The sequence below is a fragment of the Pangasianodon hypophthalmus genome, chromosome 18 (assembly GCF_027358585.1).
Source record: "Pangasianodon hypophthalmus isolate fPanHyp1 chromosome 18, fPanHyp1.pri, whole genome shotgun sequence".
NCBI lineage: Eukaryota > Metazoa > Chordata > Actinopteri > Siluriformes > Pangasiidae > Pangasianodon > Pangasianodon hypophthalmus.
Window position 1 is genome coordinate 3,980,989 of NC_069727.1, and position 19,842 is coordinate 4,000,830.

Consider the following 19,842-nt stretch of genomic DNA (forward strand, 5'->3'; position numbering starts at 1 on the left):
TTAATAAATCTGACAATTCTGATTGTTATTTTTCAGTGTATTGGTTGTGAATGATTCATTACCTCTCTGCCCCAGACTGCAGTAAGTCTGACAGTCCTGCTTCGTGCTGAATCGGTTTCTGTTTCCTCCACAGCCGCTGTAGATGAAGGGCCGGCACGCTCCAGAGCTCTGGTGGAAGTACCAGAGCAACACGTACTCAGAGCAGTGGCCCTCGAACATTGGCTCAAGACAGACCTCTGGGGCAGACGCTGCACAGGCGGTCAACAATACATTATATTATTAGGTGTATTTTGTACTGTGGAGTAGTAGTAATAGTAGAAGTAGAAGTAGCCATGGTAATAATCGTAGGATTAGTATTAGTAGTAACAGTAATAGTAGAAATAATAATAATAATAATAATAATAATAATAATAATATGAGTGCTAGTATTAGTAGTAGTAGTAGCAGTGGTAGTAGTAATAGTAACAGTATTAGTAGTCATAGTAATTGTAGTAATAATATTAGTAGTAATATAAAAAATCTCAAAGTGATAGAAATAATAGTGGTAATGGTAGCAGTAATAGTAGCAGAAGTAGTAGTAGTGGTAGTAATACTAGTAGTAATAGTAATATTAATATATGGAGCTTGGTTTAGATGTTACGGCATTTGCACATCAGGTTAACGGATGGTAAAATATGCCTGTGATTTGGTGTACAACAGTGTCCACATATTTTTGCAAGAGAGATACCTGAAAATGATGAATTCATAATTTTGAAGATGAATTGGCAGTTGTTTAAATGTTAAACTCAGAAGAGAAACAACCGTTTTTGGACCTCTTCAATTTTGAAGAAAGAAGACTCATATATTAAAAAAAGATATAGATAGATAGATAGATAAAATTATGCCCACTATCTTACCTGGTGTCACCTTGAGGGCGTGTCTTCGGTCTCTCTGAGTCTGCTTTCCCTCTTGGTTTTCAGTTCCTGTGAGGTAAAAAATATTTATCAGCATATTAATCTTCTGTACACTTGGTACAGCTGAGTGGTTCCATTTACTCAACTCAAGAATTAAAGGTTCACAGAGGCCTTTTTACACTCTAATGATCGAAAGGCCATCTTCTTAAATGCCAGTACTCTCTCTCTCTCTCTCTCTCTCTCTCTCTCTGTGTGTGTGTGTGTGACATTTAAACACTGACACAAGATTCCTTTTTTTATACACTAATAATAGCGAGACTCAACAGGATTTAACAAATGCAGCAAAACAAGTTGTCTTCTAACTTTTTCTTCATCTCCCGTTCCTCATGTCTCTTGATAAATATATATATATATATATTGGAAAGCATTTAACAAATTTTAATTTCTTTTCTTATTTTGTCATTACATCCGAATATCCTAAATTAACACGGATTTGGTAGCATTACTTAGCAGCACAATTATAATATACAGTTAAATCCTGTTTTAATGAAAGCCAGCCTGTTGGTTTAGGGCTGATTTGCCACTGCCAGGCCTCAGGGTTGTCAGAAACTCAACATCCACACTTTGTCACAGCTTCCTGCTTCCCTGGGACATTAGTGGAAGAGCACAGCATGAAAACTTTCAAGGATGATTTGGCTAGACTTGTTAAAGCTCCTGTAAACGTATTGTCATAATTATCTTTAGTCTCTGTAGTGAATTTACTATCAAGTACGAAGCTACTGATTTTTTCTTTCTTTTCAGCTTTCCTTTTGCTGGTTTTGAGGTGATTGAGATCGTATTAGAAGTGTGTGACAACACGTGTGACATCACCATGTTTGAATCTGAATTAACAGTATGCTTATATCAGATACTCGTTTACTGTACGCATGGAAATGAAAGTGACTTCTTACTTGCTGACTCAGCTTCTTTGTGTTAAAAACTTACGACTAAAACTGCCCATGACAAATAGTAAATGATAAACTAAATAATAATTTACTTAAAAATATAAGGAAATGTAATGAAATGAAAATGTCAGTGTAATATAAGGGTAAGAGGTATCCTTGTACATTACACTGACATGTTTTATTAGGGTTAAATCCAGGGCTGGACACGGACGGTCTGAGGGGAGGGGCAAAAAAAATAAAAAAGGTACCTAGAGGGCATTAAATCACGTTTTCTATAACTCAGATTTTCTCAAACATAGAGCACCTAGAAGCCACTTCATCTCGTTCTCTCACATGTAAAGGAGACTATAGGGCACTTCTTCTCATTCTCTCAAATGTAGGGGAGACTATAGGGCACTTCTTCTCATTCTCTCAAATGTAGGGGAGACTATAGGGCACTTCTTCTCATTCTCTCAAATGTAGGGGAGACTATAGGGCACTTCATCTCATTCTCTCAAATGTAGGGGAGACTATAGGGCACTTCGTCTCATTTTCTCACATGTACGGGAGACTATAGGGCACTTCGTCTCATTTTCTCACATGTACAGGAGACTATAGGGCACTTCATCTCATTTTCTCACATGTAGGGGAGACTACAGGGCACTTCGTCTCATTTTCTCACATGTAAAGGAGACTATAGGGCACTTCTTCTCATTCTCTCAAATGTAGGGGAGACTATAGGGCACTTCGTCTCATTTTCTCACATGTAAAGGAGACTATAGGGCACTTCTTCTCATTCTCTCAAATGTAGGGGAGACTATAGGGCACTTCTTCTCATTCTCTCAAATGTAGGGGAGACTATAGGGCACTTCATCTCATTCTCTCAAATGTAGGGGAGACTATAGGGCACTTCTTCTCATTCTCTCAAATGTAGGGGAGACTATAGGGCACTTCGTCTCATTTTCTCACATGTACGGGAGACTATAGGGCACTTCGTCTCATTTTCTCACATGTACAGGAGACTATAGGGCACTTCTTCTCATTTTCTCACATGTAGTGGAGACTATAGGGCACTTCGTCTCATTTTCTCACATGTAGGGGAGACTACAGGGCACTTCATCTCATTTTCTCACATGTAGGGGAGACTACAGGGCACTTCATCTCATTTTCTCACATGTACAGGAGACTATAGGGCACTTCGTCTCATTTTCTCACATGTAGCGGAGACTATAGGGCACTTCATCTCATTTTCTTATATGTAGGTGAGACTATAGGGCACTTCATCTCATTTTCTCACATGTAGGGGAGACTATAGGGCACTTCATCTCATTCTCTCATATGTAGGGGAGACTATAGGGTACTTCATCTCATTCTTTCAAATGTAGGGGAGACTATAGGGCACTTCATCTCATTCTCTCAAATGTAGGTGAGACTATAGGGCACTTCATCTTATTCTCTCAAATGTAGGGGAGACTATAGGGTACTTCATCTCATTCTTTCAAATGTAGGGGAGACTATAGGGCACTTCATCTCATTTTCTCACATGTAGTGGAGACTATAGGGCACTTCATCTCATTTTCTCACATGTAGGGGAGACTATAGGGCACTTCATCTCATTTTCTCACATGTAGTGGAGACTATAGGGTACTTCATCTCATTCTCTCAAATGTAGTGGAGACTATAGGGCACTTCATCTCATTCTCTCAAATGCAGGGGAGACTATAGGGCACTTCATCTCATTCTATCAAATGTAGGGGAGACTATAGGGCACTTCATCTCATTTTCTCACGTGCAGGTGCGACTATAGGGCACTTCATCTCATTTTCTCCACTCGAGGGGCACCCTGGCAGGCACTTCATCACGTTTTCTTGCACATTTTCTGTTTTATTTCCATTTGAAGGGCAGCCATTAGGGCATCATACTTTCTCCACTGCAACGGCAGGGCAATTTATCACCCTTATAAGGGACCTTTTGGAGTTTTTTCGACCATGGAGAGAATCCTGCCCCTGCTGCTGCCTATATCCATTCCCAAAAGCTTGGAATCGCTCCACCAATTATCAGCATTCTCACCTGTGATATTGTCATACACTAAGTTTGGTTCAGTTTGTGAAACAATGGGTGAAGCAGTGGTTTGCTCCTCTTTCTCCTCGTCCATGTGAACGAGAGGAGACTCCTCCGTTCCCTTGTCCTCCTTCAGAATATTCTTTTCTTCTTCTTTGGTGTTCATCACAAGAAGGTATGCTTGATCTTTCCCTTGATTGAACAGAAGACAGAAATGTCTGGATAGTGTTAGAACCTCATTCTCATTTCAGACTCTTTTAACGATAAAACTACTACTACTAATGAGTGTCACATCTTTCATTTGTATTAATGGATTTTTTTTCCTTTTTTGCGGTCATTTGTGAATGACTTCTGAAGCTGGTTAGTTCAGCAGTCTGTTCCACTGAGAACACTGTGGAACATAACAGATGGTGGAACCCATGGGGTCCTCATACTACAACAGCAGGAGATTCAGAGCACATAACTGTATAGAGAAAAGCACAAATACACACCGATGGGGCAAAAGCGTGCACATAACGAACCACCCACACACCCACACACTTGACCACACACTTAGTGGCCACTTTATTAGGTATATCTTTACTATAGCATTTAGTTTGCATCCCATTAGAAAAAAATGAAAATTTTCTTTTACCAACAAGACATGATGTACTAGGCTGTTTTATTTAATAGCTTGGGTGTTATGAATGAACTTGGCATATGAGCTAAACACTCAGTTTATGCACTGTGCACACAACGCAGCATGCAAAGTGCATTTCTCTCTGTCATATACAGTACATTTGCATATATGGGTGGATTGACGAGCTGGATTAAGGATTAACATGACAAGTTTCATTTTTTTCTTTAAGAATGAGAAAAAAACAGGCTGTTGAGGGAAGGACTGTTTATAGCTGCTATAATGTAAGTGAGAACAGGAACTTGTTTTGCAGACATTCCACAACATTAAATGTAATTATCAATAAATAAAAATGATGTATCAATCTTTAATTTTTTTTTTTTTGTGTTTATAGGAAAATAATCAACTTCCAGACGCAAACAGTAACTCCGGTTGTGCTGGGCTGCTTCACACCAACCTGTCGTTGATTATTTTTCTATAATAGCACACCCCAATTGTTATATTCCTTATAAAATGATTCTCGTTGACTCACCACACTTTTCCACTACTTCTTTAGTCACCAGGTCCTTCACCTCCTCTACCTATATGATTAAGAAAAATAGATAATAATGGTACAATAATAATAAAATTCTTTACACAGTTATTGAAGACAGGGACAATAACTCACTGTAAGCCCCGGATCTCCTTTCGCCCCTTTCCGTCCTTCCAGCCCCATCTCACCCTTGACAGAACACAATCATAGATCACAATATACATGCGTTTTGCTGTGTAAGCTATACCTCTCATTGTAGAACAGATGACAAGCTTATAGAAAGCTTACATCTAGGCCTCTTTGTCCAGGAATTCCCGGGAGGCCTCTCTGACAAGGCTGCCCTCTGCCCCGCCTTCCTCTTTCTCCCTGAGCAAAGTGATGAAATGTGACATTGAAAAGATTTAATGTTAAGATCACTATACAGCTCCTACAAGCCAAATCCACCACCTCTCGTCACAATACATGCCTCATATGTCATAAAAAAGGGGAGGGGGCGCAGAGCTGATTGTTGTACTGGCTGGGGGCTGGAGCTAATTTCTGGGCCAGAAAAATATAAAGAAAGCTACATTTTTGGTTGACACTTTTTTCCAAAGAGACTTACAGATGAGAAGCCCTAAGCACTTAAAGCACTCAAACGAACCAGGAAATATTTAAAATCAGTTTTTCTTAGGTATCTTTAAAATAATATGATTGTTATAGGTCTATAAACACTTTTAAGCACTACATACATCACCTTTACCATAATTCAATCAATGATCTAGAACACACGCAAATTAAAGCACTGTCCAAGTTATCATTACATCCATGGCTATTTTACCATTTCTATAGCTACAATACAGTTGAATTGTGCAGTATCCTATCCTAGGCACACCAATACCTTAGGTCCAACTTCCCCTTTAGGTCCGACTGGACCAGGTCGGCCAGGAGGTCCACTGGCTCCCGGTGCACCTGACGATCCTTTAAAACCTGGGAATCCTGGAAAACCTGGAGGACCCTGTAGAGGAGCACAGCACAAGCATCTCCGACATGACTTGTAGTCAATATTTACACTAAATCTCTGATTTAATGATTTGTGTGTATTAAAAAAGCATCTAAGACACAGAAAATAGCATAAATAAAAATAAACATAACTTATGTAAAATGGGTAAAACTTCATTAAAACAGTGGTGTAGTGTTGTGCCAAATATATATATTTTATTAATTTGAGGAAATGTATAATTTGACCAATCACATGGCCAATCAAGGATGCTTGAGCTAAAGCATCTAAAGCATAGAATATCCAATTTCTTAAAAAGTCAACAAAAATTAAATTAATGACACAAATACTAAGGTTATTGATGACAAGAAGAAAAGATCAACTGCATTTCTACCTAAAAGTGCAAAATGCAGGGTGGCATCAGTGCAAATTGATTAAATTATCACCCTCAGTGCGATTGGCTGAAGATTGTGAGCATAAATAAAAAATTTGCACAATCCTCTTTTTGCCATTTGACCAGTGTTTTATAAAACTTTATTATAAAACTTTAATATAATTATTATATCAACTTATTGCACTGAAAAAATACATAAAAATTTGGATAAAAAATGCATCAACTTGTTTTTCTCAACTGAGAAAAAAGTTACTACATATAATAAATAATTTTTTCACCTGCAACAAGTTGATGCAATTTTTTATCCAAGCATTACATTGTTAATGCTGGATTCATAGCAGATATTTGTCACATGTACGTTACTCTGACACTGATAGCATTCACAGAGCTGGTGTTTTCTTTAGATTTAACTTATGAACAGAACTTATTTTGTAGTGTTATACTTAGAGCACAATCATGTAAGTTTTGGTGAGATATTCTGAGATCTTAGTAAATCAGGGCCGATGAGTAGAGCTGATAAAAAAGGAAACTACTTTTGGAACTGACCTTCTCTCCCCTTTTCCCTGGTTCACCATCAAGTCCATGTAGACCTCCATCACCTTTTTCTCCCTAAACAATAACAACAAATAATAACGTACTGTAGTGAGCATGCAGAGTTAGTGCTAGTGATCTCTTTCCATGATTGTGAAGACTCACTTTTCGTCCCGGGGGTCCATTTAGTCCAGGAATGCCCGGTGCCCCAGGGTCTCCAATACTGCCCTGTATTTAACATTTAATGGACATTAATCAGTAATATATGAGTCTTATTGCATGACTGAGTGACAAGGGTGATAAAACATTATAGCATGTCATTTCAGTTCTGCAGTGAAGTGTATCCAGTGATAAGTAAATACCGGTTCCCCGTCTACTCCTGGGAGGCCCATCCTTCCTGGCATGCCTCGAAAACCCTAAAGATGTAACATATATACATATAATATATATATAAGGTACTAAGGTACATGTACAATATAGAAAAAATAAACTGAATGGTTCATGGTGCAGGTTAGATCTTTACCTGTTCTCCTTTGTTGCCTATGTCTCCTTGTAATCCAGGCTCTCCTTTCTCTCCCTGTTAAAAAAAAAAAAAAAACAGAGCCTGAAGAAGAAGTTCAACAAAAACAATCAGATTTTAAGAAGCATTTTTATTTCCAGGTTTAGCTGGATGATTTATCTGTCCTGCCAAAAGTTTGAAGAAATTTTAAATGTTTTTTTTTTCAACAAGTGAACAATGTATTTGTTGGGTTGCAAAAACATGCAAACATGGAAACACTTTATTAAAAGACTTTATTTTTATAACAGCACTGTACTGTTCTTAACTGACAGTCTGATAGCGTCCTGCTAAGACATGCTCAGTCACCTGAGGAGCAGCTGCTCTTCTACATATTTAATTCTCAACTCTACTGTAACGCGTGTTAGGATGAAACAGGACACAAGTGTGTGAAATTAGCACATTGTTTATTTAGGGAAATCCAGTAATCAGCGTCAAAGTCCATGGCAGGGGTAAAAACGCAGAGAGATTATCCATAATCACAACATGAGGAAAACAGGCAAGGGGCTAAACCAGGAAGTACTCTGAACTGATTCGGGAAAACACGGGAACAAAGAACGATGGCTCAGAACTTAACGAGGTAAATACGCAAGACTTTGCAACTACCTGAAGACACAAGAGGGCTTTAATGGACAAACTAATCATGGATGGGACATTTGTGGCACCTATTTTCATTATCATGTTTGTTAGAACTCTACCAGATCTCATACATAATCTTCTTGAAAGTCAGGGTCATGGGACAGGACAACTTTGATTCTTTTAAAATTATTTTTCTGTTGAATTTTGTATTGTTATCTTGCTACAGGACAAACATTCATCGATTAAAACAGAGGTATAATTTTCCATTTAAAAACAAGTGGGGGGTGCTAACTTTTGCACTCATCCCTATTTCCTGATGTCTTAGCCATACACCTAACTACAGACATCACTTTAGTCACTGTTCCTATTGAACTATGAGCCAGATGTTCATCTTCGTGACTGAAACTCATGCTCCAATAACGAACCCTCTTCCGAAGTCACTTCAATCTTTTCTTCTTGTCATCTTCATCCAAAATCAAGGTCAGTCCAAACTGCTCTGCATTTTTATACACACTACAGAACATGGTTGATTGTTTATTGCTTAATTGTATTATGCAGTGGAAGCATCTGTAGTCATTACATTTCTCCACTCATTTAATCAGTTTTTCTGTTAATTTGTCACTAGAGGCAAATCAGGATTATTTTGTGGAGTTAGGGGGCGTTAGGGAGTTAAGGATTGAGAAGACCTTCCAGACTTTCCAAGTAGGAATTCTAAGTGGAATTTTTGATTTTGCTTTTCCTTTTTGTTGGTCAGAAGTTGAAGCTTCAGTCAAATGCAGCACTTGTCCTTGGTGAGCTCATGTGAACACGCATATTCTGGTTTATGCTTCAGATATTTTTTCTAGAGACACTTAGAAAATGAAGTGTTTCAACTCTAGACTAGTAGAGGTGAGGCTGGTTTGCTGGTAGACGTTCGTAACAATAATGTGCGACTGTTACTAATAAAATTTAAAAGACCTCCTTTAGCAGCTGTTTCAAAAGTGCTGTGTCTCTTCCAGGATGTCCCAGTGGTTTGTGGAGCAGATTGGACACTTTTTCTAGTCTTTAGATCCATCTCGATTGGGTTAGGCTCAGGTGATTGGCAGGCCGTTCCCATGACAACAGCACTGCCTTGTTCATCTCTACATATCTCCTTCACAGCTTTGGTGTGTGTTTATGGTAAGCGACTCGAAAGACGTCCCCGGACTTTGGACCAGTGGTCCGCAGAACCCAAAGCAACTTCTCCTGAAATGCACTTGGTGTAATTTCATTTAAAGTGAGATTTATTGTGTTTCTTACATGTTCACCCTTTTGTCCTCGCAGTCCCATGTCTCCCTTGTCGCCTTTTTCACCCTGCAGTCCATTCTCTCCATTACGACCCTGTGACAGCCCATCCGGTGAGAATAAATCATAAAATTATGGAGACGGCAGTTCAATATGCATGAAATCTTTTTATTATGTCTTTAAAATGATCGTCTATTATAATTTACCGCTTCTCCATTGGTCCCTGGTTCTCCTGCTTCTCCCTGTAAATAAGATGAAGTAAGTTTAAGTGAAATATTATGTCTCATAAATTATCAAAAACTGTGGCAAATGTCAAACAGAAAAAAGATTCATGCAAAAAGTGAAAACCAGTGTAAGTGCATGCTGTTTAGGCAGCATTATATGGCTAATTTGTTGGAATTCTTCAAAAAAAAAAAAAAACACCTTAAAAGCTATTCGTACGTAAACAGTTTTGAATCTGACCTTTTGTCCTACAGGCCCTCGTGCTCCAAAGGGCCCCATGCTTCCTTTGATCCCAGCTTCTCCCTTCAAACCCTGCATTATAGTAACACAGATACAAATCACTCCGTCACATTGGGAATTCATTAAAGCAAGTCATTACAGGTACCACAGGGTGAATTCAATGGAAAGCAATTAGTGGCGTGTGTCTGCTTCATAAACTCTCTATCTCCACGAATGCAAATGTGTGCTACAGCATCTTAAACACCTTTTCTTGGTCTTAGTGATTTGGTCAGAAATGTTCCATTAGCTCTGTGGTACTCACTGTGGGCTTTATTCATGCAGGCATGCAGATCAAAACAAGACGAAAATAACTGTAACAGCATTGCCACATGAAATAATCAGAGAAATGGCCATCCAACAGTGCATCCAGCTGGTTAATGCACCAAAGACTAAAGTGCACCTAAAGCACCTCACCTTCACCCCCGGAGGTCCATCCTCTCCTTTCTCCCCTTTATCGCCATCAAATCCCGGAGAGCCTCGTTCACCCTTATTGGGAAAAAATGAAAAAAAAAAATTTAAATGCTCAAACTCCTTTTTATACCACAGAAGAATGACAGAAGAAAAGGAAAACATGGAAGATTAAAAAACAAAAAAACAACAACAAAACAATAAACCTGCAGTCCAGCAGCTGTTGAATTCTCTATTCTGATTGGTCAGAAGCTGCTGATTAACCTTCTATAACAGCAGCTCTGACAGCAGTGCAGCTGCAAATCACAGGTTTATATATTAATGCGCTCATTCGAATATTTTATTGTTGCTGTAGTTACAGATCAGGGACTTGTATGGCGGAAACTCAACATAAGCTAAACTTAATAATAAACAGATTAAAAAAACATGATGATATTTAACGAGGAAAAATGTATAATCATTGATTTGGGGAAGTTTTCTGTGAGGAGATGTTTGTAATAGTCTGAGGTGAAGCTGTACAGGGGAGTTTACGCTTTGTGGTTTCTCAGTAACAGGGCAAACTGCGTTATTTATTTATTTTTTGTCTTACTAGCTTCGAAAGATAAAAAAAGAAGATAGTGAGGGAATGAGTTAGAACTAACTTTTCTTGCAGATGATCCACAACATTTATTGTCGTTACATTAAATGTTGTAGATCAACAACAAAGGGATAAGAAGTATGATGTGTCATTCTTTAATAAATAAAAAATTTTAATAGTTGAAAAATGTCTGCTTTGTGCCAGGCAACATCACAGGACTGTTGGTTAATAATAATAATCATTGATTATTTTCTTATAACAGCACGCCCCCAAGTGTTTTATCCTGTACAATGTAGAAGAAACACACAAAAAAACTCCACAAACGACAGATTTCCCCCAATTTCCATACCGCTTCTCCTTTTATGCCTTTATATCCACGAGGCCCAGGCATGGACAGAGGACTCCCCTACGCACAAAATAAGAGAAGGAAGAAAAACCCTGCAGTTCAGGTGGTAGGTGATCATCATTATGTGATTTTCAAGAATATAGCTGGCTCTTACTTTCTCGCCCCGGTTGCCTGGTAGTCCTTTATCACCCTGTTAAAGAGACATTTTAAATAACTAATGTTAAAGATTAGCACATTGTCAATATACGATAAAGTGCAAAGAGTTATATACAAATAAAGACAAAGAAATTGGTTGGTTTAATTCATGCCAACAATACATTTAGGGCTGCATTCAGAGTTGGGGAGTTAAGTTCAGAGGTTACATCAATATTTGGGTGGAGAAGGTTGTGTGTATTCAGAGTCGGGTAACGCAGCTACTGACATATCAGTTACAACTCGGGTCAGGTTTAGATCAGGGCTAGAGGCAAAATCTTTGATGATTTTCTAAACCCCATTTTCTCCCAGTTTCTCCCAATCCTATCACTGACAGCCACCAACCAGAGAAGGTGAGGGATAACGCATGCTTTGTCAGAGATCTGCAGCACATTTTTTCAAACTGCCGCCCCTGCAATGTCAAGGTGCATCTGAATACACTTGGAGGACATGATTAGTGTCCTCTTCTGTATGTATGAGCTCAGAGACAGGCACAATTGATGTCACTCTGATTGTCCAGGGAGAGAGTAATTCCATCCTTTCTACCAAGACAGCATGGCCAATTTTGCTCTCTTAGACTCCTGACCACGGACGGCTGTGGCACTGTCGGGTTTTACAATCTCCTGATGATAACGCAAGCACTTTTCTGTTATGTCACTCAGGAGCCATCCCAAATATTTTCTATTGGGCTTGCCTTATGTTTTGGTTATAGGTATATTTGTCATATTGTGATATGTCCCACTGTCCCACTGTCTCTATAACTGCTACCAGGTGGCCAGCGTACGTGGAAATACATAAAGATACAGATTAAGGATAGAGGCATTTTCAGCAGAACAGCATCTCTAAAGCACCTTTCCATGTGAAAACCCATGGAAGCTCCACCCCTTTAAATTTATGTCTTTTATCAGAACGATTGACGTCAAAGCTCCTGACAAGCCCATAATCAACCCCTCAAACTGACGAAACAGAAAAAAGATTTCCTTCTAATTTCAATTAAAGATTAACTTTGTGAAATGTCACATTAAACGTCATCTCACCTTTTCTCCTTTTACGCCAGTGAGGCCTTTAGGACCCTAGGACAATGAAAACATCTATAAGATCATGTGTTAGTATTAACTGTCCATTAATAAAATAGATTTAAAATAAGTTTTAGAACTTATTAAAAAAAGCACAAGCATTCATAAATGTGTTAATTATAGTTATCAAAGTTCATAAATGAATAAGTATATAATATTTTGTGTCATTTACCTTGAGTCCTGGTGGCCCTCTGACCCCCACAGTGCCCTTGGCACCCTACAATAAAAAAAATGTCTTAACAACAATAAATTAAAATGCACTTGAAATTAGTTCAAAACCTTCTACCACTGTGCTACAGAATACTGTTACACTGCGCATACAAATCTCCTTCTCCCATCCCATCCCACGTTACCCTGCGGCCTGGAAGTCCAGCCACGCCCCTCTCTCCTGGCTCCCCCGGGATGCTGTCGCCCTGGTAACAGATAACAGATGGCCGATTTTCTCAAGAAGTGACCTTTTAATACAAGAACATCTCACAGCCTACAGTCCACTTCACACAGTGAGGAGGAGGACGAGGGTGAAGGAGGCAAAGAAGACCCCAAAGATCACAGTTTCAGAATTTAGTTTAATTCTTGGACTTGTCAAGATTAAAAATCAACTATAAGACACCAGGTCCATAACAACAAGGTGCATGGAAGTGGTACATGAAAGAAGCTTAATTAAGTATAACCCACAAGCTTGGAGATAATTGTAGAGGATCTTAGACACTTCTCGTTCTTACATTTGGCGGTGTATAATGCCGTCTTCAGTTCAGTTCAACCGGGTTCAAGTCAGGAAATTGAAATGGATGTTGAAATGGCAAAATAGTGGTGGAAGTGGCTCCTTACAGAAGGAACATGGTTTTTGTCTAAAACTTAGCAGAATTTATGACATCATCAGTCTTCACAAGACCCCCTAAACCACCATTTGCAAAAAAATAAAATAAAGTAAAATAAAAAAATGCCCCCAACCTCCCTGAGACTGCAGGAATCATGTGCTGCATTCTAAAAACATGGCTTCTTAGCAAGTGAAAATATCTTGAATATAGTCAAATTTATTTAGTATTTCTTATTACAACATTACAACAAACCTAATACAAGATTATTAAAAACTATTTCTAGACATATGTACTAATTCCAATCTTGAAATCGTCTTGTTCTATTGGTGGATCATTTTGCTCATTTTAAGCATTTATTTCTATAAAGAAGCAAAATAATCTGCCAACAGAACAAGAAAATGAGTAAAAATGTCTATAAATAGGTTTATTAAGTTATATTTGGTTAATTGTAATCTTATAATAGGAAATACAAGATAAATCTTACAATATTCAAGATATTTTCACTTGCTAAGATGTCATTTTTTGCAGTGTGGGGACTGCATACAAGGAAAAGTCCCCAAACCAACTGTAAAATATATATGGATCATTGATGCTGTGGGGCTGTTTTGTACCTGGTGGTTCAGGGGCTCTTGTAAAGATCGATGACATCATGATTTTTGTTGTCTGAACTGAAGACGGCACTGAACTGTACACAAGCACAAACTCAAGCTCTAGGATCCTCTTGCCTGATAAACTTTATAAAAGGAGAGTAATTGCTGCTATTCTCACTTATTTTCATGAAGGGTGCCAATATTTTTTGTTGCTGACTATACAAATGGCTGAAATAGACCTTCTACCTTGTCACCTTTCACTCCTGGTGGACCAGTAATCCCCTGTAAAAAAAAAAAAAAAAACAGACTGCAATGTGAATATATTCCATGACCTTTCCTTACAAACTAGAAATGTTCTTGTTACTATACTTCTTTTCCTGGAGGTCCGGGCGCACCAGGAGAGCCAGGTGATCCATTTTTTCCTCGTCTTCCTCTTTCGCCCTACACATGATGAAAAATAACTCTTTAAGATATTTAGTTATTTAATCTAAAGCACATTATTCAGACACTATGGTGAATTACTTAGTAGCTACAGTCAAATAAATACAAATGTGTAGCTGCAAGAGTGAGGAATGTAAGTTTTTTCTCTTCAGGACAAAAGTGGACACTCACCAGTTTACCTGGCTCTCCGGAGTCTCCTGGCTCACCTCTTTGACCCGGAGTTCCTGGGATCCCAGGGTTGCCCCGGATGCCCTGGATGCCCTGTGCTCCAGAAGGTCCTGGTTCTCCAGGCTCACCCTGGAGTAAAATCATACAACAGAAACCAGAGTAAACATAGCAGTACATTCAGAAAACAAAAAAACTAACAAAAAAATGAACTGCACTATTGCTTGTCACTGGGGTGGTACTCTTAAGGGTGTGTCTTTGGTACCTTCAGCAGTCTTTTATCTGGGAAACACACCAGATTCAACTAATTAGTGAATTAGCAGTCCTTTCTGAGTTGAAGGGGGTATGTTGTGATAGAGCAGGACAAGCACTAAAATGAGCAGGACCAGGGTTGGGAGCCTGTGGACTAGACTTTAAATCAAAGAGTTTTGAGAACCAGCTGCCCTGAAGAGTTTAATGTTTTACATACTGATGATGCATCTGATCAAACTGATGGTAGATCATACATTTTCTTCCTTTTCAATCTGCAGTGTGTTTTATTAAAGGTTCATGCATACAGCCTTGATGTTCTCACTCCAGGTTCTACTTCCCCAGCCACAGTAATCTCTTCCTTCAATAAAAGAAGCCTTTATTTGTCACATATACATTACAGCACAGTGAAATTCTTTCTTTGCATATTCCTGCTTGTTAGGAAGTTAGGGTCAGAATCCACAGGCAGCATTGGGCTCAAGGTCCCAACAGTGGCAGCTTGGCAGTACTGGGGCTTGAACCACCAACCTACTGAACCACTGAGCCACCACTTCCCGTAAGTGTGACAGGGGTTGAGCCTTGCCTTGGGCGAACCACCTTCTTGATCATGGTATCGCCTCTGCCAGGTAAGTCAACCACCTTGGCCTGGGTGCCCAAGGTCACATCATTTCTCTATCTCTGGAGTACCTGCATTTACCAAAAATAAGCTCACTGATAGAGGCCCTCTTCAAGGTAGAAGCTTAAGGCTTGAAAAGAAGGAATTTGTTTTAAATTAATTAAAAAAAACCCATAATATTCTACACTAGGCCTGAAGACTCATGTCTGGTCTCAGAATGCTTTCTGTATTGACTTGGACCTGACTGGGACTTACTGGCATTTGTATTTGGACTTATCTTGGTCTTGGGCATTGATTTCTTAAAATATGGTCTTGGTCTTGAACAAAAGTTTGTAAAAATAATGTTTACATTGTCTTTTCATATGCACAAAGTCTAAAGGAAGTAATTCCTTCTTCTTCTCGCAATGCATGAATGAAGCAAAGACTTGGATTTAATGGTTTTTGGTCTCAATCTTGACTCGGTCACGCTTTTATTTAGACTCGATCTTGACTTGGCCTCAACCTTCATCTTGGACGTGACTGTGGCGTTCTTCACTACAGCCCTATTCTACACTGATCAGCTCTTTATCAGAGCCTTATTATAAGTTAGATGTTATGTTTTGTGAGTATGGAAATTTCCAGACTATGCAGGACCTGAGTTGGAAACCTTCCTGCTTTAACAGACTTTTAAAGGTTCACTACACTAACCTTCCCAGGTGAATAATACACAACATCCTGAAGTTACAAAAGATATATCATTGCAGGTAACAACCCAGCTACAAGAAAGACTACACTTTAGTAATTTTCTTTCTGAGAGTGAAAAAAACGGGTGATAGAGGTGTTTTACCTTTTGCCCAGGTGGACCAGCCTGACCAACAGGACCACGGTGTCCTATTCCAGGCTCACCCTTGAAGAACGCATCAACATTTCAATCAAAGATCTAAACCATTCGACTCAACAGGAGTTAGCTGTTTTCCATTATCAGGTTGAAAATAAAGTTACCTTTTGTCCCTTTTCCCCAATCTCACCCTGTACAAACACAAAAAGCAACAGGAACACAATATTACTGGCTGCTTTTATATACAAATAACACTTTCACCTTATTATGTCATTAATACTGCTAATTATAATGTATGGCGGTAGAGGGAAGTAAAGGGAAATATATGCAGTTATCAGAGTAAAGAAAGTTGAAGGGGTTAATTAGAAGGAAAGCAGACAGAAAAGTTTTTCAAGAACGTTGTTTGCTATCAGCAATGGAAAATGAGAGAGTGAGGGAATTATAAATATTCTGATTAAACGCTCCCGGTCGTGATAAAATAAAAATAGCTCTCTGAGGACATCAAAGCTAATGGAGTGAGGCTGCTGTTCTACCCGCCCAGTTTGATTGACAGTAATAATTTCCCAACATGGCAAACGGGGGGTGGATGACGTCACGCGTGTGGGTGGGATTGAACTGAATAAGGAAACGTATTACTATAGCGTGAAGGGGAGAATCACCTTGGGTCCTGGTAGACCATTTTCACCCGGAGGTCCCTTTAGAAGAAAAGAATGATTTACACTGAATATTTACACTGTATAACATTACACTCTATATAAACTATTGTTTACTGATTTTGTGATTAGAAATGATAGTCACTTTTTATTTATTTTTATTTATTTTATGAATGTATTTTGGTGTAGTGCTCATGACATGACCTGTGTTGAATTTCCTACCTTCAGAAGTTCATACTGAGAGATGTGGGCCCTCATGTCTTCCTCTCTGTCCACCTCTCCCATCCTCTCCCTCTCCATCATCTCCCACTCCATCCTCTGTCTCTCCACTACATCCTCTCGCTCCATCTCTCTCTCCCTCCCTCGCTCTCTCTCCGCGAGTGCCTCCCTTTCCGACTCCTCCTCTCTCTCACGTTCAAGCTCCATCCTTTCTCTCTCCATCTCCATCCTGTCTCTCTCTCTCGCTTCGTCCCAGTCCCAGTCCTCATTCTCGTTCTCGTTGCTCCTCTCCTCGTCTCTGTCTCCTGAGCTCTGCTCGCGCTCCCGCTTGGCCCATATCCCTCGTTCCTCTTCCTCCTCCACGTTCCACTCTGTCACCTCTCTCTCTCGTTCAGCCTGCCTCTCTACTTCCCTTTCTACTTCAACTTCAAGATCTGTTTCCCCGTATATTTCAGCCTCGGATTCTGGCTCCTTGTATTTCGGCTTCTTTTTCTACAAGAGTGAAGAAAACAGTAACGGTCACATGAGGTGATACAAATCCCTGTTTATTTATTCATCAGAAGGAATCAAACACACTTACTTTTTGTTTCTTTTTCTTTCTTGCACTATTTGAGGGCTGCAAAAAGGAAATGTGGGGAGGAAGAGGTATATAATAACTGCACGTTGCTTTTTATATAACTACGTTTTTCATTATATATTGTGAGCTATGAGTCATCTGATGGTGTCACCAAACCCAGGCTGTATTACCTCGTGATCAGGTGAGGGGGCGCTCCTCTTCACTTTAGGCATTGCTCCATGTGCATCAGAACTGGACATGACCCCCTAAAAACATCCACACAATGACAAACTCTCTTCACCAGACCACCGGACAGCTTCAAAGATTTTTGTAAATTCTCATTTTTTCATTTTTAGAGTTCATAGTGCTACGTAAAAACCTAGATAAACCCTTCGTAATGATCAATATCAGCCAATCTACTGTTGAACTCTGCAATCTGATTGGTCAGTAGGTGCTGATTAATTTTCTATATCAGCAGCTCTTACAATATGTTTATATTTTTATATGTTTATATGTTTCGCTTGTTCTAATACCTTATCGTTTCTATAGTAACAACTCATTCACAGGGGCTTATACAGTGGCTGCTTCACATAATCTAAGTATGATAATTAACAATAAAAAAAAGTGAGGTTATTTAAGAGAGAAAGAATATCACATTAACGTTGATGTAGTTTTCTGAAGGAAAGTCTCCAGTGACAGCTCTTTGTAACAGTCAGTACGCTTTCCTCCACATCTTCAGCACAGAGGAAATGATGCTTTGCAGTTTCTCAGTAAATTGACAAGCTTGATTTTTGTCTTATTAACTTCAAGAGAGAGAAAAGAAAGGCTGGTGAGGGAGTGAGCAGCTATAACAGGAAATGGACATGAAAAAAATTATTTTGATGGTATTCATATAAATCTCATTAGCATAGAATATGAAACTTACTTGAAGACAACATGAGACAGGAATTCAAAAGCATTTTACTTCTGCAACCAGTGAATATTTGTGTGGGCGGGGCTTTGGTTTTGTCCATTGGAATTTGATTGGCTAATGAAAAGTGGGCATTCCACAGCAAACATGGCATCAACTCCGGACATTAAGCTACAGCTAATTGTGGAGGACCTCCGGTACTCTCATTAGAGAAAGCAAACAAAATCTAGTCCAATTCAATAAAAAATAATCAAAAAATACCATTAGTGATTATAAAATCATCTCAGCGGTGAGGCCAAGTGTATTTGGGCCTGTACTTGAAGCCAGGAATGAAGGTGGTGCTCAGCCCCACAAGCATTTCGAAGTGTCTTTGCTGATTGGTTATGATTTGTATTTTTTAAATTAATTTGTTTATTTTACCCCATGTAGGCACCACATACTGCAGAAATATTCAGCTCTCCCTTATCATATGTCAGCTACCAGCTGGGGAGGGTGTAGGCTAGCACGTGCTTCCTCGTAAAGGGACGCTATTCTGTTGTGGCCTTCAGGAAAATATTCTTTTTTGGTTCTTTTATTCTGCTCTTAAATCTCACAGTGATGTAGTCATAAATCAGAGGCAGTTTAAAGGTTGGACAAAGTTGCTGCACTTTAGTGGAAGAGAGATGTTTACCAGAAACTAAAACCCTTTCATACATGCTATTACAGGGAAATAATCAACGATTGGGTAGTGTGTTGAAGCAGAGTTACTGTTACCACACTGAAGCTGATTATTTTCCTATAACAGCACATCCTGAAGTGTTTTTATTCTTCTTTATACATTAGCAATTTTCAGCACTTTAGCAATCAGTGCAATGTCTGTGAAGCAAGTCAGTTCCTGTCATCACTTATGTTATTGCAACTATAAAGAGTTTCTTCTCTTTCTCCATAAAAATAAAATCGGCATGTAACTGAGAAACCGTAAACGTTTCTCTCCTGATGACTTTCCCGTGGCGGAAAACGTACTGACTGTTACAAAGCGCTGACACTGGAGACTCCTTCCATAAATGCTAAATAAATGTCTCCATACAGAAAACCTCACCATATCAACAAATATATGTTTTCCTTTGTTGAAAAAATGTTTTTCACATCTGTTTATTATTAGTCTTGGATTTTGTGTAGTGTTGGTCATAAAAGTCTCTGTAAACAGCACTGTGATGAAGGCGGAATAATAATGTTAGATTCAAGACCACCTTAGCCGAGACGGAGACAAGACCAAGACCATAGCCAGTGGAGTCTGAGTCAAGACTGAGTATGACGGTGTGTTAATATGCTGGTGTAGTAGTTTTCTCTCCTGACATGAAATTTCTCTTGAATTAACTAAGATAACCTATCTACATTAGTATTA

At 39.0% G+C, this 19,842-nt stretch overlaps 1 protein-coding gene across 5 annotated transcripts in view; it reads right to left on the bottom strand.

Moving 5' to 3' along the window:
- Positions 1-19,842, bottom strand: part of col7a1l (collagen type VII alpha 1-like) — a 99,393-nt gene that overhangs the window by 3,713 nt on the left and 75,838 nt on the right. For 4 of the 5 annotated variants that reach the window (XM_026922930.3, XM_034313198.2, XM_026922928.3 and 1 more), the window contains 29 exons: positions 17,740-17,814; positions 17,573-17,608; positions 16,996-17,484; positions 16,780-16,815; positions 16,285-16,311; positions 16,130-16,189; positions 14,445-14,570; positions 14,202-14,273; positions 14,079-14,114; positions 12,778-12,837; positions 12,597-12,641; positions 12,386-12,421; positions 11,311-11,346; positions 11,160-11,216; positions 10,240-10,311; positions 9,787-9,858; positions 9,531-9,566; positions 9,340-9,420; positions 7,450-7,503; positions 7,289-7,342; positions 7,092-7,154; positions 6,942-7,004; positions 5,903-6,019; positions 5,314-5,391; positions 5,161-5,214; positions 5,026-5,074; positions 3,887-4,069; positions 897-962; positions 63-248 (listed from right to left, as the gene is read on the bottom strand). In XM_026922930.3, the coding sequence (XP_026778731.3) occupies positions 63-248; positions 897-962; positions 3,887-4,069; positions 5,026-5,074; positions 5,161-5,214; positions 5,314-5,391; positions 5,903-6,019; positions 6,942-7,004; positions 7,092-7,154; positions 7,289-7,342; positions 7,450-7,503; positions 9,340-9,420; positions 9,531-9,566; positions 9,787-9,858; positions 10,240-10,311; positions 11,160-11,216; positions 11,311-11,346; positions 12,386-12,421; positions 12,597-12,641; positions 12,778-12,837; positions 14,079-14,114; positions 14,202-14,273; positions 14,445-14,570; positions 16,130-16,189; positions 16,285-16,311; positions 16,780-16,815; positions 16,996-17,484; positions 17,573-17,608; positions 17,740-17,814 (2,419 nt within the window). The remainder of the gene's footprint in view (positions 1-62; positions 249-896; positions 963-3,886; positions 4,070-5,025; positions 5,075-5,160; positions 5,215-5,313; positions 5,392-5,902; positions 6,020-6,941; positions 7,005-7,091; positions 7,155-7,288; positions 7,343-7,449; positions 7,504-9,339; positions 9,421-9,530; positions 9,567-9,786; positions 9,859-10,239; positions 10,312-11,159; positions 11,217-11,310; positions 11,347-12,385; positions 12,422-12,596; positions 12,642-12,777; positions 12,838-14,078; positions 14,115-14,201; positions 14,274-14,444; positions 14,571-16,129; positions 16,190-16,284; positions 16,312-16,779; positions 16,816-16,995; positions 17,485-17,572; positions 17,609-17,739; positions 17,815-19,842) is intronic. The other variant, XM_034313199.2, reaches the window with a different exon arrangement.